This window comes from Gorilla gorilla, chromosome 9 (genome assembly GCF_029281585.2).
Source record: "Gorilla gorilla gorilla isolate KB3781 chromosome 9, NHGRI_mGorGor1-v2.1_pri, whole genome shotgun sequence".
NCBI classification, from domain to species: Eukaryota; Metazoa; Chordata; class Mammalia; order Primates; family Hominidae; genus Gorilla; species Gorilla gorilla.
Window position 1 is genome coordinate 74,180,432 of NC_073233.2, and position 16,727 is coordinate 74,197,158.

The following is a 16,727-nucleotide window of genomic DNA, read 5'->3' on the forward strand; positions in this document are numbered from 1 at the left end:
CACATGCCCCTTCCCTACCTGGGAGCTGCAGAAAGGCAGGGGATGCTGTGGCCCCTCAGCAGAAGTGGGGATGGAGTCTTTGGGTGGTCCTTCAGCCATCTAGCAGAGTTCTGTGGGCAAGCGCTAGCCCTGAGGCAGGGAGCAGTAACCTAGTGGCTGTGGCAGCAGGGACTTGAGTACAACCCAGGGAGAGATGAAGGAAGGGGCTAGTAGCTCAGGGAAAGCACAGCACCCCAACTAGCCCTTTTGGGGTTCTCCTGATCCTAGAACGAAGGAACTGGGGACTCCCAAGCCTCCTGGGTTTGGGCTTTGCATTATGGTGTGTCGGGGGCCTTGAGGAGATTCTCCCTTGACAAGCAGAGAAAAGACCTGCAGCTCCTCACTGTAGGGCCAGGCCTGGCCCTTCACTGGGTCCCAGAGCCCAACTAGGCCCAGGCTACAGTCATAGGCGAGGGGGTCGACAGGGCTCCGACCCTTACCTGGGCTGGTTGCACAGGTGATCTTGGCATTGTCGAGCCACCTGGGGGCCGTAGAATCAGAGAAGCAGAAGCTGCGGGCGCAGGTGCGGCGCCTGGTGCAGGAGAACCAGTGGCTGCGTGAGGAGCTGGCAGGGACACAGCAGAAGCTGCAGCGCAGTGAGCAGGCCGTGGCCCAGCTCGAGGAGGAGAAGCAGCACCTGCTGTTCATGAGCCAGATCCGCAAGTTGGATGAAGACGCCTCCCCTAACGTGAGCTCCTACCATGATCACTGTTGCCCAGCAAGGGGGCCTGGGAGCAGGGAGGGGCAGCATGGAGCAGATTCGGCTCCACCCCAGCCCACGGACACCCCGGCTGCCCTGTGCCTCCTTCCCTGATGCTTATCCTGTCTTCCTTCCCAGGAGGAGAAGGGGGACGTCCCCAAAGACACATTGGATGACCTGTTCCCCAATGAGGATGAGCAGAGCCCAGGTGCGGATGGGCAGTTCTGGAGTGGGGGAAGGAAAGGTTGTGTGAACTCTTGGTCCTTGGGACCGAGTGGCTGCCATGTTCCTTCCTGCCTCACTTCTGATCATGACATCCTAGTGCGTTAGAGCTTCAAGAACAGTTGTACGTGCTGCTGCTTCTCACATCCCCCCAGCTCTGTGGTGAGCAGACATCACAATTAAGAGCTGTGGAGTCACCAGCCTGGCTTCCAGTGCTGCTCTGCCACTAGCTCCCCTGACCCTTGGGAGAGTTCTCTTCCTCTCTGAGTCACCTCTGAAGGAGGCACATGCAGACAGCCACAATGGGGCCAGTGCCTGCTTTGCTCATGGTACTGGTTATGCATCAGGGCCTCCACTCTGTACACAGGGACACAGGCTCAGAGGTTAGGCAGCTTGCCCCAGGACACAGAGCCTGAAGTACTGGAGCTGGGCCTCTACCCCCTCTTTCTATGGGGTAACTAGACCCACTCTATAAATGGGGAAACTGAGAAAGAGTGGTTAGTGACTTGCCCAGGGCCATGTGTCAAGTGGCTCAAAGGCACAGCTGGCATGTGCCATCCCAGTCCAGTGGGCAGATGGTACATCTGACCTCCTGCCCTTGGCCCTGCAGCCCCTAGCCCAGGAGGAGGGGATGTGTCTGGTCAGCATGGGGGCTACGAGATCCCGGCCCGGCTCCGCACCCTGCACAACCTGGTGATCCAATACGCCTCACAGGGCCGCTACGAGGTAGCTGTGCCACTCTGCAAGCAGGCACTTGAAGACCTGGAGAAGACGTCAGGCCACGACCACCCTGACGTTGCCACCATGCTGAACATCCTGGCACTGGTCTATCGGTGAGGACTCTCTGGGGGTGCCCAAATTCTTCTGGAAGGCTCCAGCCCTGGATCACTAACCCTTGGTGCCTGCTGTGGGCCAGGACTCGTGGCCCACCTGCGTGGAGCTGGGCTACAGATGCAAGTAAAACTGTCTAGTGTAAGAGAGAGGCTTGGCCAGAACTGGGGAGGGACTGCACATGAGGACTCCAGGGGTCCTGGGGAATCCACACAGCTTCTCCAGGCACCAAGGCTAGAGGAGGGGCTTTGCCAGAAAGTGAGTTTGCCCAAACACAAGAGGGCTAGAAAAGGTTCCCATGGCAAAAAGCCAGCATGAGCAAAGGCACTGGGACCTGGAGAGCGGGACACGCTAAAGGGGCAGCAGGAGAGCCATGTGGCGCCCAGGAATGCTAGGCACCAGGCAGTTGGTGGGACCCCAGCACTGCGCACCCCAGCCAATTGTGAGAAAACTGCCTACAGCCCCTGGAGCTCGGAGAGCAGGAGCTGAGCAGGTCTTCCCACACTCTGGGTCTCACTCTGTCATACACACTCAGTGAGTACAGGAGTGACCACAGGGATTGCAGACCACTGGGGAGGGCCTTGAGCTGGAGGACAGCCCTGACCATGCTCCTACCTGCTCCCAGGGATCAGAACAAGTACAAGGAGGCTGCCCACCTGCTCAATGATGCTCTGGCCATCCGGGAGAAAACACTGGGCAAGGACCACCCAGCCGTGAGTGAGGGTTGGGTGGGAGGTGGGGGCTGTGCCCCATCCCCTGCAGGTCCCAGAGTCCTGCAGGGCCTGGGTCAAGAAGCTTCCGTTCTCCCACCTCCAGGTGGCTGCGACACTAAACAACCTGGCAGTCCTGTATGGCAAGAGGGGCAAGTACAAGGAGGCTGAGCCGTTGTGCAAGCGGGCACTGGAGATCCGGGAGAAGGTGGGAACAGGCAGGGCTGGGCAGGCCGGGGGTCTGGGAGGCAGGGGCCCGGGCAGCCCTGAGCCCAACCCCTGGCTCCCTCTCCCATCCCAGGTCCTGGGCAAGTTTCACCCAGATGTGGCCAAGCAGCTCAGCAACCTGGCCCTGCTGTGCCAGAACCAGGGCAAAGCTGAGGAGGTGGAATATTACTATCGGCGGGCACTGGAGATCTATGCTACACGCCTCGGGCCCGATGACCCCAATGTGGCCAAGACCAAGAACAACCTGGTACCTTGGGGCTGGGAGGGGCTGGAGGATGGGAAGGAGGGAGGCAGGGATGAGGTTGGGGAAGAAGGAGAGAAAAAGGCTTGGCTGCATGCATCCCGCTCACTCTCTGGGTCTCCCGCTTCCAGGCTTCCTGCTACCTGAAGCAGGGCAAGTACCAGGATGCGGAGACCTTGTACAAGGAGATCCTCACCCGCGCTCATGAGAAAGAGTTTGGCTCTGTCAATGGTGAGTGCGTGGTCACCAGGTGCCTCTAGCCCATCCATCCCAGGCCCGCTCTGCCATCAGCACCCAGGACAAATCCCTCAGCAGGGCAGGCCCTCAGGCTTTGGCCTGGCTGGTCACCAGCCTCACCCTCAGATGGTGCCCAGCCACCTGTGCTCATGTTTGCACACATGAGCACACACCCAACTCACGCAGCCCCCTTGGCCTGCTAGTGCCTCACACGCCTTTGCATCCCCCTTCTCCACTGGCGATTCTTGCTCACCTTGAGGGCCTGCCCCAGCGTCTCCCACTCTGGGAAACCACCTCTGGCCCCGGATGGTCAGTCATCTGCTCCTGAGTCCCTCGGAGCCTGGCCCATCATTCAGGCCTAGCACATGTCTTGGGCTGTGGCCTGAGGTGCAAGGGTCTGTTCTGCTCATCTCTGTCCAGAAGAGGGTCAGTAGTGTTTTGGGTCTTACTCTTGTTCATGCATTCAACGAAGCCCAACCGTGGTCTCCCCTCCCCTGACCCCAGTCCTGTGTCCAGCCCAACCAGGTGAGACCTATATGGTAGGCTGGTGACAGTCCCCTTTCTCTCCCCAGGGGACAACAAGCCCATCTGGATGCACGCAGAGGAGCGGGAGGAAAGCAAGGTAGCTCTGTGGGGCAGGCTAGGCGGTTGTCAGGGGAGGCTGGGATGTGCAGAGGGGGGCCTGCTCTCACTTCATGTGACCATTCTTTCCTCCAGGATAAGCGCCGGGACAGCGCCCCCTATGGGGAATACGGCAGCTGGTACAAGGCCTGTAAAGTAGACAGGTGAGGGGGGCGGGGCTGGGCTGGGGAGCAGGGCACGGCAGGGCGTGCTCCTCATTCCATACTCTCACCCCCAACACACCCCTCCTCTGCTGCTCATCTGGCAAGGCCCAACTCACAGGTCACCTGTCCCAAGAAGGCTCTGTCTCCTAATTCTCAGCCTAATTCTCTTGCTCTGGGTCTCCCAGCTTTTGGTCCTGGTGACAACATCCCATGAGGGCCCTGGGGCCAGGTCCCCAGCCCTGGGGTGATTTTCCCAGGACAGAAGAGGCTGGGTGGGCCCAGCACAGGGCTTGACGTGGGAAGGAATGGATTCTGGCTATCCCAGAGGTCCATGCTTCCTCAGGGCCCCCTGTGGGCTGGGTGCCAGGATGGGCCCTGGGTCTGGGGGAACATGGAGTTTGAGACTGTCCCATCCACAGCCCCACAGTCAACACCACCCTGCGCAGCTTGGGGGCCCTATACCGGCGCCAGGGCAAGCTGGAAGCCGCGCACACACTAGAGGACTGTGCCAGCCGTAACCGCAAGCAGGTGGGGCTCCATGTAGGAGGGGGTGGGCAGACACCTGTGTGGCCCTGGGTGTGGTCCATTCACTGCCTGATGCCCCTGCCCCTCCCTCAGGGTTTGGACCCCGCAAGCCAGACCAAGGTGGTAGAACTGCTGAAAGATGGCAGTGGCAGGCGGGGAGACCGCCGCAGCAGCCGAGACATGGTCGGGGGTGCCGGGCCTCGGTCTGAGTCTGACCTCGAGGACGTGGGACCTACAGCTGAGTGGAATGGGGTGAGTCCGGGGGCTGGGCCGGGTCGGGCTGGGAGCCTAGGTGGCCAGCGGGGCCTAGAGGCGAGCCTGTCCACCTGCAGGATGGCAGTGGCTCCTTGCGGCGCAGCGGTTCCTTTGGGAAACTCCGGGATGCCCTGAGGCGCAGCAGTGAGATGCTGGTAAAGAAGCTGCAGGGGGGCAGCCCCCAGGAGCCCCCTAACCCCAGGTGAGCCCCCCACCAAGGTGAGCCTCAAGAACCACCCAGCAACCCCAGATGAGCTCCTGACCCAGAGTGTGCCCCACTGACCCCAGACAACCTCCCCATCCCTCTCAGGCTCCACCACCCACCAGTCTGCTCCCTCCCCAGCCCCACCCTGCTCCCTACCCCCATCTCCCCTGAGTTCCTCCTTGGGCAAATCCCAGGCTGTCCTTTTCCCTCAGGATGAAGCGGGCCAGTTCCCTCAACTTCCTCAACAAGAGCGTGGAAGAGCCGACCCAGGTAGGGGCAGGCGGGTGTCTGGGCACTGGGCAGCTGCGGCCGGGGCTGCATGCGCGCTGCCAAGCTTCCCTCCAGCATGCCTCTTCATGCAGCAACAGTTCCTGGCTCTGTCTCAGGCTACTTTGGGCTGGACAACGGGGAGACACATGAGGGGAACCCAGCCTGTCCTGGGGGTGGACGTGTAAACGGCCAGTGCTAACACAGTCACTGTGGAGATGGATGGGAGTGTCAGGGCACCAGGGTGTGGCCTTGGGTCGGAACTGCCATTGCCTCTGCCCAGCTCAGGGATTCCGGCTGCCTCTGCCGGGTCAGACCCCTTCAGGCCAGGGAGGCACAGACTGGCAGCAGCACAGGGCTGAGCCACCTGCCCCCTCTGCCCACAGCCTGGAGGCACAGGTCTCTCTGACAGCCGCACTCTCAGCTCCAGCTCCATGGACCTCTCCCGACGAAGTTCCCTGGTGGGCTAATGCTGAAGGGGCAGCCAGTCACCAGAGTGCCCACCTGGCACACCCCCCTCACCCCAGCCCTGCGCATGGGCCTGCTGCTTGTCCCGCCTGTCTCTCCCACAGCCCCTGTCTTTTCTGTTCAATCTCAGGGTAACCTTCTCCCTTGTCATCTCAGCCTGAGCCCTGGAGGCTGGGCCTGCCCACTCCAGCTCCATCCCTTATTTATTCCTTCCAGCAGGGCCCTCTTCCCTAGGTTCGGGCCAGCAGGAGGTGCCGGCTGGAGTCTCCACCATAGACTCAGTGGCCTGGCCTCCCCAGACCCCAGAGCCAAGAACGCTAAGCACTCGCCGGCCCTTCGGCACCCTCGCCCTCCCTCCCGACTCAACCCGGCCGTTGCTTCTGTATATAGAGAAATAAGTTATTGGCCGCGCCCCTCCCTTCAGTCCGCGGTACTACCCGGGCCTCCCCTCGTCCCTCTTCTAGTGGTACCGCCCAGGCCTTAATCACCCCCATTCCGTGCGGTGGTATCTCCCAGGCTCTACATTCTCGGGAGCGGCGCCTCCCAAGGGGGTCCTGGGACCTTCTCGCGCTCCTCCTGGTCTCTGAGGGATGCGTCCTACCCCCGCCATCGCCCGGTGCCCCAGGACGGGGGCCTCCCCTTAGTCCGTCCTCCCACCGCCGGGCCCTGCCCCGCATCCCGGCCTTATGCACTGCCCCTCCCACCCGGCCCCGCCCAGGCACGGCCCGACCCCGCCCCGGGCACCGCCCACCGAGCCATCCTGCCACGCCTCCCCCCACGCCTGCAGCTTCTCGCGAGGGGCGGCGACGGTCCCTTGGTGGCAGGAGAGGCTCCCCCTGTTGCGGGTGAGGCGGCTGCTCTCTATTTTCAGATGTTGCTGTAGAAATAAAGACGGTTTAAATCTGAGCTGGGCTTGTTTTGAGACGGAGGTCGGGGGCCCCCAGCGTCTCTAGACTGGGGTGGAGCCGGGAAGGGTCGTGTGTGAGTGGGGGACAGTGTGTCTCGCTCAACCGCTGTCCGCGCAGCTGGGCCCAGATATTCTGCCCCACCCCGGAATTGCGTGGGGGGCCCACAAGTCAGGCTTTCCCTAAAACACTCACTTGTGGGGTTCTGGAGACCGCGGGCTCTTATGAGCTCTGCTCTTCACAAAGTTTTTGACCTTGAGTGAGTTTTCCGAGACTCAGTTTTTTCATCTATGAAATGCGGGTGATGACGCGCGGCTGCGAGTTAGGACTGCCCAGTACACGAAGAACCCTGGACAAATGTACTTTTATTAGTCTTACTAGAACCCACATTCTCATTTAATGTTCACAACGTGGGTATTGGGAGGGCAAGGATGACTACCTCCGTCAGACAGATGTGAAACGTGCCAAGCCCAGCCCTAAATTGAGCTTTCTAAACACCGAGTTGCGGTCAGGCTTTCCAGCACTGTCCTCAAGCCTGAGTGCGTCCGGCGTGCAAACTACAAGCCCCAGAAGGCAATGCGCCAGCAGTGATGGGAGTGGGCGCGGAGGCGCGGGCTCCCCGACTACGCCTGCGCAGCGGGGGCTGAGTTGGAGAACGTCTTAGACTACAAGTTCCGAGAATCAGCGCGGCGAGGCCTGAGAAGAGGACGTTTGCGCCTGCGCGTCGCGGGCGGGGCCTCTGGGGCGGAGCGGCCACCATCTTGGAACGGGAGGCGGAGCAGAGCCGACTGGGAGCGACCGAGCGGGCCGCCGCCGCCGCCATGAACCCCGAATAGTGAGTGAGCCCCGCCCGCGCCGTCCAGCGCAGCCTCGATCCCGAATACAGGGCTGTACGCTTACCGGGGTTGTCTGGCCCGGGTCAGGACTGTGCGGCGCCCCCACATCCGGGTCCCTCTTCCGCTGACCCCCCCCCCACATCCGGGTTCTGCCCCTCCCCCCAGGGGCCCCAGGACCCCGGCTCAAAACCCCGAGCCCTCGCACCCGGGGCCCAGACGTGGCGACCCCCAGGGGCAGCTCTTGGCGCTCGAGACATCGGTCCTACCAGGCCTTATCGGTCAGATGACCCCGCAGTCCCGGTCACTTCAGGCCTCAGTTTCCCCACCTGCTGCTTGACAACTGTCCCGGAGTTTTGGAGCCCGTCTTGATAGTTTCTGGTCTCGGGTTCAGGCTTGGGCCCTTTAGGTCGGGCAGTGAATCCCTCTACCCTTCTCTTTCTCCTGAAGCCCGGCTCCTGGGGCCGGCCCAGAAGCTAGCCAACTACGCGGGAGGCCCCGAAGCGCCGCTTGGGTCGCGTCTCCCGCAGGTCCTCTCTTCCGGGGCTGCCTCCTACCCTTTGCCTGGGTCGCGGTGTCCTGTCGCTCCCGGCGGTCCGTCCTTTCCCGCCCTCTCCTCGCTTTTGCTCAGGCCCCCAACGCCATCGTCACACCCCTTCCCTTGGCTGTCACACTGCCTGTGAAGTTTAGATGAATATGGAATTTGCTCTCCCCCTTCCAGTGGGATTCTCTGGTCCTCAAACTCTCCTCACTCTTGGTCACTCCCCCTGCGGGTAGGTGGCCCACATCTCATGCCCAGGACTAATAGTTTTCCCCAAGTATCAGTTATCTTCTTCCTCTTCTGCCACTTCCTTTTTCTCCTCCACATCCAGGTCTCAGATTTCCTTGGGGAAGGGTGAAGCTCTGAGCTGGATTGGGAGGGGAACAGAGAAGGGAACCAGCAGGCTCTCGAAGGGACTTTGGAGTCTGACAAACCTGGTTTGAGTCTTAAAGCGATAAACTGTGTAAGTTAGGGCAAGTCACTTCCCTTCTCTGGCCTCTGGTTTCCTCATTAGTTGACAATGACAAAACTGAGTTCATTGAACTGTTGTGAAGATTAAATGAGATGATGCATTTAAAGTACTTCACACAGGGTCCGTCCACAGGTTGGAACTCAATAATATTAAATGCGATTACCTTTTGCCTTTTTTTTTTTTTTTTTTTTGAGACAGGGTCTCTCTCTGTCACCCAGGCTGGAGTGCAGTGGCGTGACGATGGCTCACTGCAGTCTCCAACTCTTGGGCTGAAGCAGTCCTCCTGCCTTGTCCTCCTGAGTAGCTGGGAATACAGAGGCACACCACCACACCTGGCACATTTTTTAATTTTTTGTACAGACAGGGTCTCGATATGTTTCCCAGCCTGATCTCAAACTGCTGGGCTTAAATGATCCTCGTGCCTCGGGCTTCCAAAGTGTTGGCATTACAGGTGTCAGTCACTGCACCCAGCCTTAAGTGCAATTTTCACTGCAACTTGACCACCTCTTCCTGGTGACTTCATAACAGGTTTTTGTTGTTGTTGTTGTTGTCTCCAAAGAGATGGGGTTGGCCGGGTGCGGTGGCTCACGCCTGTAATCCCAGGACTTTGGGAGGCCGAGGTGGGTGGATCACGAGGTCAGGAGATCGAGACCATCCTGGCCAACATGGTGAAACCCTGTCTCTACTAAAAATACAAAAATTAGCCAGTCATGGTGGCGCGTGCTTGTAATCCCAGCCACTCTGGAGGGTGAGACAGGAGAATCACTTGAACCAGGGAGTCGGACGTTGCAGTGAGCCGAGATCGTGCCACTGCACTCCAGCCTGGTGAGAGAGCAAGACTCTGTCTCGAAAAAAAACAAAAGAAAAGAGAGACGGGGTTGTGCTGCATCACCCAGGCTGGTCATACACTCCTAGGCTCCAAGGATCCTCCTCCTGCTTCAGCCTCCCCAGTAGCTGGGACCACAGGCACACGCCACAGCACCCGGCCATCAGTCTCTCTACGTGGGTTTTCAACTTAATAGGTTCTGGGCTGGGCCCTGGCTTCTACTTCTAGGGCCTCCTCTGCCAAGCTAGGCACACCACAGGGCATGTACTGGGGATTCCCTAAATAGCTCCTACTGGACCAAACCATGAAGTCTCAGAAATCAGGGTAGGATACCCAGCTCTGTCGCCTTGGCAGGTCACATGCCTCTCTGTGTCTTGATTTCTTTCTCCATAAAGTGAGAATTTAGATTCAGCAAGCTGAGAGCCCTTTGGGCTAGCTGTTTGTGGAAGGAGGCATCAGCCCTCCCTGACCGGGACTGTTGGGAAGATCTGGTGAGCACCATAGTATTCTAAACCAAGGGATGGCCAGGCGCAGTGGCTCACCCCTGTAATCCCAGCACTTTCAGAGGCCAAGGCAGGTGAATCAATTGAACCCAGGAGTTTGAGACCAGCCTGGGCAACATAGTGAGACCCCATCTCTACAAAAAATGAAAAGATTAGCCAGGGGCCGGGTTTGGTGGCTCACACCTGTAATCCCAGCACTTTGGGAGGCCAAGGCAGGTGGATCACCTGAGGTCAGGAGTTCGAGACCAGCCTGGCCAACATGGTGAAACCCTGTCTCTACTAAAAATACAAAACTTAGACAAGCATGGTGGCAGGTGCCTGTAATCCCAGCTACTCGGGAGGCTGAGGCAGGAGAATTGCTTGAACCCGGCAGACAGAGGTTGCAGTGAGCCAAGATCGTGCCATTGCACTCCAGCCTGGGCAACAAGAGCAAAACTCAGTCTCAAAAAAAAAAAGGTTAGCTAGAAGTGGTGGTGGTGGACACCTGAAGTCCCAGCTACGCGGGAAGCTGAGGTGGGAAGATCACTTTGAGCCCGCGAGGTAGAGGCTGCAATGAGCCGTGATCACTTCAGTGCACTGTAGCCTGGGTGACAGAGTGAGATCTTATTGCTAAAAAACAATAAAAATAAACCAAGGGATGCCTCATGGGGTGGGGGAATCCTGTAATTGTGACTCCAGGATGATGGTAGGTGGGGCTCCCTGCCTCCCTTCACGCCTTCCCATCTTCTCTCTCCAGTGACTACCTGTTTAAGCTGCTTTTGATTGGCGACTCAGGCGTGGGCAAGTCATGCCTGCTCCTGCGGTTTGCTGTGAGTAAGAAGCCTCCCATACCATCCACCTGGGGTCCTGACTGGCAGCTGGTGGGAGAAGGGACAACACAGAGCACAGTAATTGCAAGATCTGGGAACCAGGGGTGAAGCTGTAAGACCTGCCACCAGCACATCTGCCCTGAAGAAGACATGGCTGGCCAGCTGAGTGCTGGGAATTGGGGCTTGGTGGTTCAGAGACCCAGTTGGGGCAGGGAACTGGAGGGAGGCTCTCCAAGTGGGCCTCACCTCATTAACTCCCATGATTTCATTGGCCCCTGAACTTTCAGGATGACACGTACACAGAGAGCTACATCAGCACCATCGGGGTGGACTTCAAGATCCGAACCATCGAGCTGGATGGCAAAACTATCAAACTTCAGATCGTGAGTGTCGCTCTTCCCAAAATCCCCAGTACAGAGGTATCCACCTTGGGAGGGAAGGGACTCTGGGACTCTGGACCTCAGCTGACCTGCTCCTCTGCCTACTGTCTCCTAGTGGGACACAGCGGGCCAGGAACGGTTCCGGACCATCACTTCCAGCTACTACCGGGGGGCTCATGGCATCATCGTGGTGTATGACGTCACTGACCAGGTACTCCGGACTAGCCATCCTCAGCTTGGCCTCCTTAGCCTTAGGTCTTTGACTCTTCTTTTTCCTCCTTCCATCCTCTCTTTCCTGATGCTTCCTGGAAAGGACACTATTTGTCTGCTTGCAAGAACTAACTAGGAAAAAGAAAAAAACAGGTGACTGTACTTGGACTCATTTCACAAGGAGGGAAACAGCCACAGAAATGGATCCTCTGAAGGCCCTGCTGCAGGTTCTGGCAGGACAAGGCCTCACACCTTCCCTCCCCACCAAGCCAAACTTGCCACCTTATTGTAGACCTTCTGGGCACCTGTGTGTTGTGGGAGTTTAGTCAGGCGGTTGGCTGCTATGCTGGGCCTGTGGCTTCCTGTGTGAAGACACAGTGTAGGGGGACAATTAGGGGGCCTTAGACAAAGAAGCAGGGAAGCTTGAGCTCTGGGCCCAATGTGAGTAGAGATCCAGAAGCTCTGCCTCCAGCAGCAGCGTTAGTCCCACGTGACTAGCAGTGGTGGTAGCAAGGGCTGGAAATGGTTCCATGAAACCGTATAGTTTACAGAACCTGGCCCAGCCCTCAGATTGCCTCTGATGCTCAGAAGAGGTCTGTGTTCCCATCGCACAGGTAAGGAGCTGGGCTCAGGATGGTGAGGTGACTTACCGAGGGTCCTTCAGCTAGTCCGGTGGCAGAGGCAGAAAGCCTGGATGGCTCATTCCACCTGCTTTGTTTTTTCTACCAAATGTTGTTGCTTAACAGGGCCAATTCCTGAGGATAAGGAGAAGCTTAAATCAGCCGTGGGCCGGGAAGAGTCCCTGTCTGAGGAGCAGCTGGGCTCTTTAGCTCACCAGGGACTCATGATGTCCCCAGCTCTGGACGAGCTGTGGCGAAGCTACATACCACCCAGACAAGTTACCAGGGCCCACCTGACTGCCATATATCCAGTGATCTTATTTCAGCACATTGACCTCTCGTGGCTTTGGACACTGTTCTCTTCTCTCTCCTTGAAAAGTGGACCATCCCCAGCTCCTCAGTCTCCTGCAGCACTCGATTCTCTATTGTCAGTGTCTATTTGCTGGTCTGTCCAGTGCTGCCTCTATCACCCTGTGTTTGGTGCTTCCCCACTGCCCTGGACTCTCCTCCTTACTCTTGTGCGTGGCTGCGGCCACTCTGTGGTTTGCTTCTGCCTTGTGTTGTGTGATTCCTGCATCTAACAGCCATGGCTGTGGCTTCCCTCCTCTGTCCATGTCTACACTGGCACTTTGTGTCTGTATTAATCCTCATCTTCATGATCTTCTCTAGTAAACTAAATGGTGAGGTTTGTGTTTTCTAGATGCGGAAACTTGCTTGGAGAGGTGTTAAGTAACTTGCCGCCGGTCTCACAGGAAGGGCAAAGCCAGTTTTGGAGGGCTCTTGGCTTTTGAGCACACCCTTTCCCACCCTCAAGCAGCCTCTGCAGAACTCAGATGTCCAGCGCTGGCCTCACTGTCTCTCCCCAAACCAGCGCCTCTATCCCCATTTTTAATATTTTTATTTATTTTAAGACATGGGGTCTCACTCTGTCACCCAGACTGCAGTACAGTGGTGTGATCATAGCTTATTGTAACCTCAACCTCCTGGGCTTAAGGGATCCTCATGCTTCAGTCTCCTAAGTCACTGGGACTATAGACACACACCACCATGCTCCAGCTGCATCCCCATCTTTGTGACATCCTTGTCAGCCTGACCAGAAAACTCTTCCCTCCCCCATCCAGTCGGTCTCGAGTCCCCTCTATTCTCTCCCCATCATCTTTCTCAAATCTGTCCCCTCATAATAATAGCAGTGATGAGGATAATAGCAGCTCTTGCCAGTGAAGCACTTGTTATGAGACAAGCCTGCGTTCATTCTCTTCATGCTCACAATCAGCCCTTCTAGGAGGTACTGTTTATAGAAATGAGGAAACTGAGGCTCAGAGTGGTCAGGTGACGTACCTGGGGTCACACAGTAAATGGCTGAGCCAGGCCTTCAGCAGCAGTGGTCTGACTAAATCCTGTGTGCTTCCCTGGCTCAGTGCACGTTCTCTTCCCTGGGTTATTCCAACCATTCCCAGTTGGTCTCTATCTTGCTGTTCTGATCTGGGCTCTGCCTCTTGTCAGGACTAGCATAGGTGTGATCCTGTTGCTTCTGGCCTAAGAAACGCCCACTGGCTCCTGGTCTAAGTCCAAGACTTAGCCATGCTAAGACAGTCTGTGCTCTGGCCTCTCCCCAATCCCCCCTCTTTCCTCCCGCCTTCCCCCTCTCCCCTCTTCCCTTTCTCCTCCCCCCTCCCCCATTCCCCCTCCCTGTCCCCCCCTCCCTGTTGAGTGTCTGCATCCCAGCAACATTCCATTTCCTCCCATTCCCCAGACACACCGTGCCCCTCCCGTTCAGTGACCTGGCACATGCTGGCTCCCCAGCTGGCACCTCTCCTGCACAAGGCCAGTTCCCACCTGCAGGCTTAGGTCCACTGTTGCTCCCACCTCAAGCAGAGGTGGTCTGGGGGCTCCCCAGCCCCTGCCTTCTAACCTGTTTTGCCCTTGTGTGTGGCCTGGTCTATTCATCTACTGTCCCGTGAATGTGTTAGGGCAGGGCCCAAGTATGATTTCCCCCTTTGTCCCCAGCACTTAGTGCAGGACCCAACTTGGAACATGGCAAGAGGTCTAAGTTTGAGCCAGTGTGATACGACCAGGCTTCTGGCTCCTAAGGAGGATAAGTGGCCCTAGCTTGAGCACTTTCCTGAAAGTCCTGTCCTTTGTGTGTGGGGTAGGGGCGCAAGTGCTGGGAGAGTCTGAAGCCGAGTAATGAGGCTGTTGGTGCCAAAAGTAGGATGAATTTTAGGCTGTTCCCAGGATTGCTGTCTCCCCACAGGCCAGGGCCGCCTCTGAGAGGACCCTCGACCTCCTGTGCTCCAAGGCTTCAAACCTTAAAGGGATTTTCAGGCCACGGTGGGAACTGTGGCTCTTGCGGACCCGTTACTCTCTGTTCCTATCTCCCGTCCGCTCTCTCTTTGCTTCTCACATGTGGTTAGGGCCTGCAAGTGTCTCAGGGAGAGAGACAGCTGCAGGGAGCAGAGCTGGCAGGCCCAAGTTGGTGCAGCTGTTGAGGTGTTGGGGCAGCTGGCAGGCTGCTGGGGCTGTTCTGGGTCTCGGATGGAAGAGGGCAGGGAGGAAGGTTCAGCCTGGAGCAGAGGGCTTCCTCTGCATCTGCATCGCTGAGCCCAGGACTCAAGGGGCCCGGAGCTGTACTGTTCCCCTCAGAGAAGGTCTTCTCCAGGCCTGGGGTAGGGGTGACAGTTGGGAGCAAAATAACTTTGGCCCCTGGCCCCCTTTAGGAATCCTACGCCAACGTGAAGCAGTGGCTGCAGGAGATTGACCGCTATGCCAGCGAGAACGTCAATAAGCTCCTGGTGGGCAACAAGAGCGACCTCACCACCAAGAAGGTGGTGGACAACACCACAGCCAAGGTAGCAGACGGGCCGGTCTGCCCGGGGTTGGGGCGCTGGGGCCTGCTGCCCCTCACCTGCTCTCCCCTCCTCTTCTCTCCTCTCCCTTGTTAGGAGTTTGCAGACTCTCTGGGCATCCCCTTCTTGGAGACGAGCGCCAAGAATGCCACCAATGTCGAGCAGGCGTTCATGACCATGGCTGCTGAAATCAAAAAGCGGATGGGGCCTGGAGCAGCCTCTGGGGGCGAGCGGCCCAATCTCAAGATCGACAGCACCCCTGTAAAGCCGGCTGGCGGTGGCTGTTGCTAGGAGGGGCACATGGAGTGGGACAGGAGGGGGCACCTTCTCCAGATGATGTCCCTGGAGGGGGCAGGAGGTACCTCCCTCTCCCTCTCCTGGGGCATTTGAGTCTGTGGCTTTGGGGTGTCCTGGGCTCCCATCTCCCTCTGGCCCATCTGCCTGCTGCCCTGAACCCCGGTTCTGTCAGGGTCCCTAAGGGAGGACACTCAGGACCTGTGGCCAGGCAGGGCGGAGGCCTGCTCTGCTGTTGCCTCTAGGTGACTTTCCAAGATGCCCCCCTACACACCTTTCTTTGGAACGAGGGCTCTTCTGTCGGTCTCTCTCCCACCCCCATGTATGCTGCACTGGGTTCTCTCCTTCTTCTTCCTGCTGTCCTGCCCAAGAACTGAGGGTCTCCCCGGCCTCTACTGCCCTGGCTGCAGTCAGTGCCCAGGGCCAGGAGTGTGGCCAGGGGATCCAGGACCTGGGATCCAGGGCCCTGGGCTGGACCTCAGGACAGGCATGGAGGCCACAGGGGCCCAGCAGCCCACCCTTTCCTCTCCCCACTGCCTCATCTCCCCTCCCACACTCCCAGCTTGAGCCGTCCAGCTGCGGTGGGATCTGAGTATATCTAGGGCGGGTGGGCGGGTAGCAGCGCTGGGCCTGTGTCTTGAGCCTGGAGGGAGTCTGCTCCTGCCGCCCTCTGCCCTGCCAGAGACAGACCCATGCGCTGCCTGCCCACCGTGCCCCTTTGTCCCCATGTCAGGCGGAGGCGGAAGGCCCACCGTGCCAGAGGCTGGGCACCAGCCTTAACCCTCACTCTGCTAGCACCTCCTCCCTTTCCCCAAGGCAGCACATCTGGCTCACTCCCCACTCCGTCTCTGGAGCCCACTAGGGAAGGCCCTCATCCCCTGCCACTACTTCTCTGGGGAATGTGGGTTCCATCCAGGATTGGGGGCCTCTCTGCTCACCCACTCTGCACCCAGGATCCTAGTCCCCTGCCCTCTGGCACAGCTGCTTCCTGCAAGAAAGCAAGTCTTTGGTCTCCCTGAGAAGCCATGTCCCTCGTGCTGTCTCTTGCCTGTCCCACCTGTGCCCTGCCCTCCAGCTTGTATTTAAGTCCCTGGGCTGCCCCCTTGGGGTGCCCCCCGCTCCCAGGTTCCCCTCTGGTGTCATGTCAGGCATTTTGCAAGGAAAAGCCACTTGGGGAAAGATGGAAAAGGACAAAAAAAATTAATAAATTTCCATTGGCCCTCGGGTGAGCTGAGGGTTTTTGCAAGGAAGTTGTGGTGGCCAAGTGTGGTCTGTGGTCTAAGCCCAGCCTTGGGGTGGGGGGATGGAACTGGAACCCTGGGCTTGGTGGGGTGCACGGGGGTCCTGGCTTGGTTTCTGTGTCCTAAGGCTGCTGGCAAAAGCCCTTGACCCCGTTTCCTGGGGCCAGGAAAGCTGCTTGTGCTTCTGTGGTCTGTCCCCAAGGACCCAGCACCGTTCTGTCAGGGAAAGAGGCGGGCGGCCATCAGCTCATACCTGGCGTGCCGCCGCCAACTCCCGCGGGGCACACGGCAGAGGTGTGGGGTCGGGCAGCCGCTGAGAGGGCCCCCACTGCACCTGGCCCGAACTCCTTCAGCGCCCCCCAAAACCCCACTGCCCCCATTCAGCCGCTGTCCTGGCTTCATTGTGTGTCCCAGCCAGGTGCTTCTGCCGCCTCCGACAGTGACAAGTGCCTCGCTCTTCAGCCTTTGCCCTGAGCGCCCGCCCGAGGGGGCCGAGTGCGGCTGTGCCAATGGCTGGAGTGCCGAGGGGTGCGG

The 16,727-nt window shown here is 58.5% G+C and overlaps 2 protein-coding genes across 12 annotated transcripts in view; both read left to right on the forward strand.

The window, feature by feature from the left end:
- Nucleotides 1-6,619, forward strand: part of KLC2 (kinesin light chain 2) — a 10,231-nt gene extending 3,612 nt beyond the window's left edge. For 4 of the 11 annotated variants that reach the window (XM_031015802.3, XM_063710694.1, XM_031015805.3 and 1 more), the window contains exons 3-16: nucleotides 497-727; nucleotides 878-947; nucleotides 1,572-1,794; nucleotides 2,418-2,505; nucleotides 2,609-2,710; nucleotides 2,804-2,977; nucleotides 3,103-3,202; nucleotides 3,781-3,830; nucleotides 3,926-3,993; nucleotides 4,413-4,521; nucleotides 4,612-4,770; nucleotides 4,851-4,975; nucleotides 5,191-5,248; nucleotides 5,632-6,619. In XM_031015802.3, the coding sequence (XP_030871662.1) occupies nucleotides 497-727; nucleotides 878-947; nucleotides 1,572-1,794; nucleotides 2,418-2,505; nucleotides 2,609-2,710; nucleotides 2,804-2,977; nucleotides 3,103-3,202; nucleotides 3,781-3,830; nucleotides 3,926-3,993; nucleotides 4,413-4,521; nucleotides 4,612-4,770; nucleotides 4,851-4,975; nucleotides 5,191-5,248; nucleotides 5,632-5,715 (1,641 nt within the window). In that variant the 3' untranslated portion in view covers nucleotides 5,716-6,619. Of the gene's footprint in view, nucleotides 1-496; nucleotides 728-877; nucleotides 948-1,571; nucleotides 1,795-2,417; nucleotides 2,506-2,608; nucleotides 2,711-2,803; nucleotides 2,978-3,102; nucleotides 3,203-3,780; nucleotides 3,831-3,925; nucleotides 3,994-4,412; nucleotides 4,771-4,850; nucleotides 4,976-5,190; nucleotides 5,249-5,631 lie in introns of all 11 variants that reach the window. The other 7 variants (XM_063710697.1, XM_063710696.1, XM_055354538.2 and 4 more) reach the window with 3 other exon arrangements.
- Nucleotides 6,509-16,202, forward strand: RAB1B (RAB1B, member RAS oncogene family). The gene is made up of 6 exons (XM_031015884.3): nucleotides 6,509-7,453; nucleotides 10,530-10,602; nucleotides 10,890-10,985; nucleotides 11,098-11,193; nucleotides 14,530-14,661; nucleotides 14,755-16,202. The coding sequence occupies exons 1-6, from the start codon at nucleotides 7,440-7,442 to the stop codon at nucleotides 14,947-14,949; spliced, it is 606 nt and encodes a 201-aa protein (XP_030871744.1). The 5' UTR covers nucleotides 6,509-7,439; the 3' UTR covers nucleotides 14,950-16,202.
- The last annotated feature ends 525 nt before the right edge of the window (nucleotides 16,203-16,727 follow it).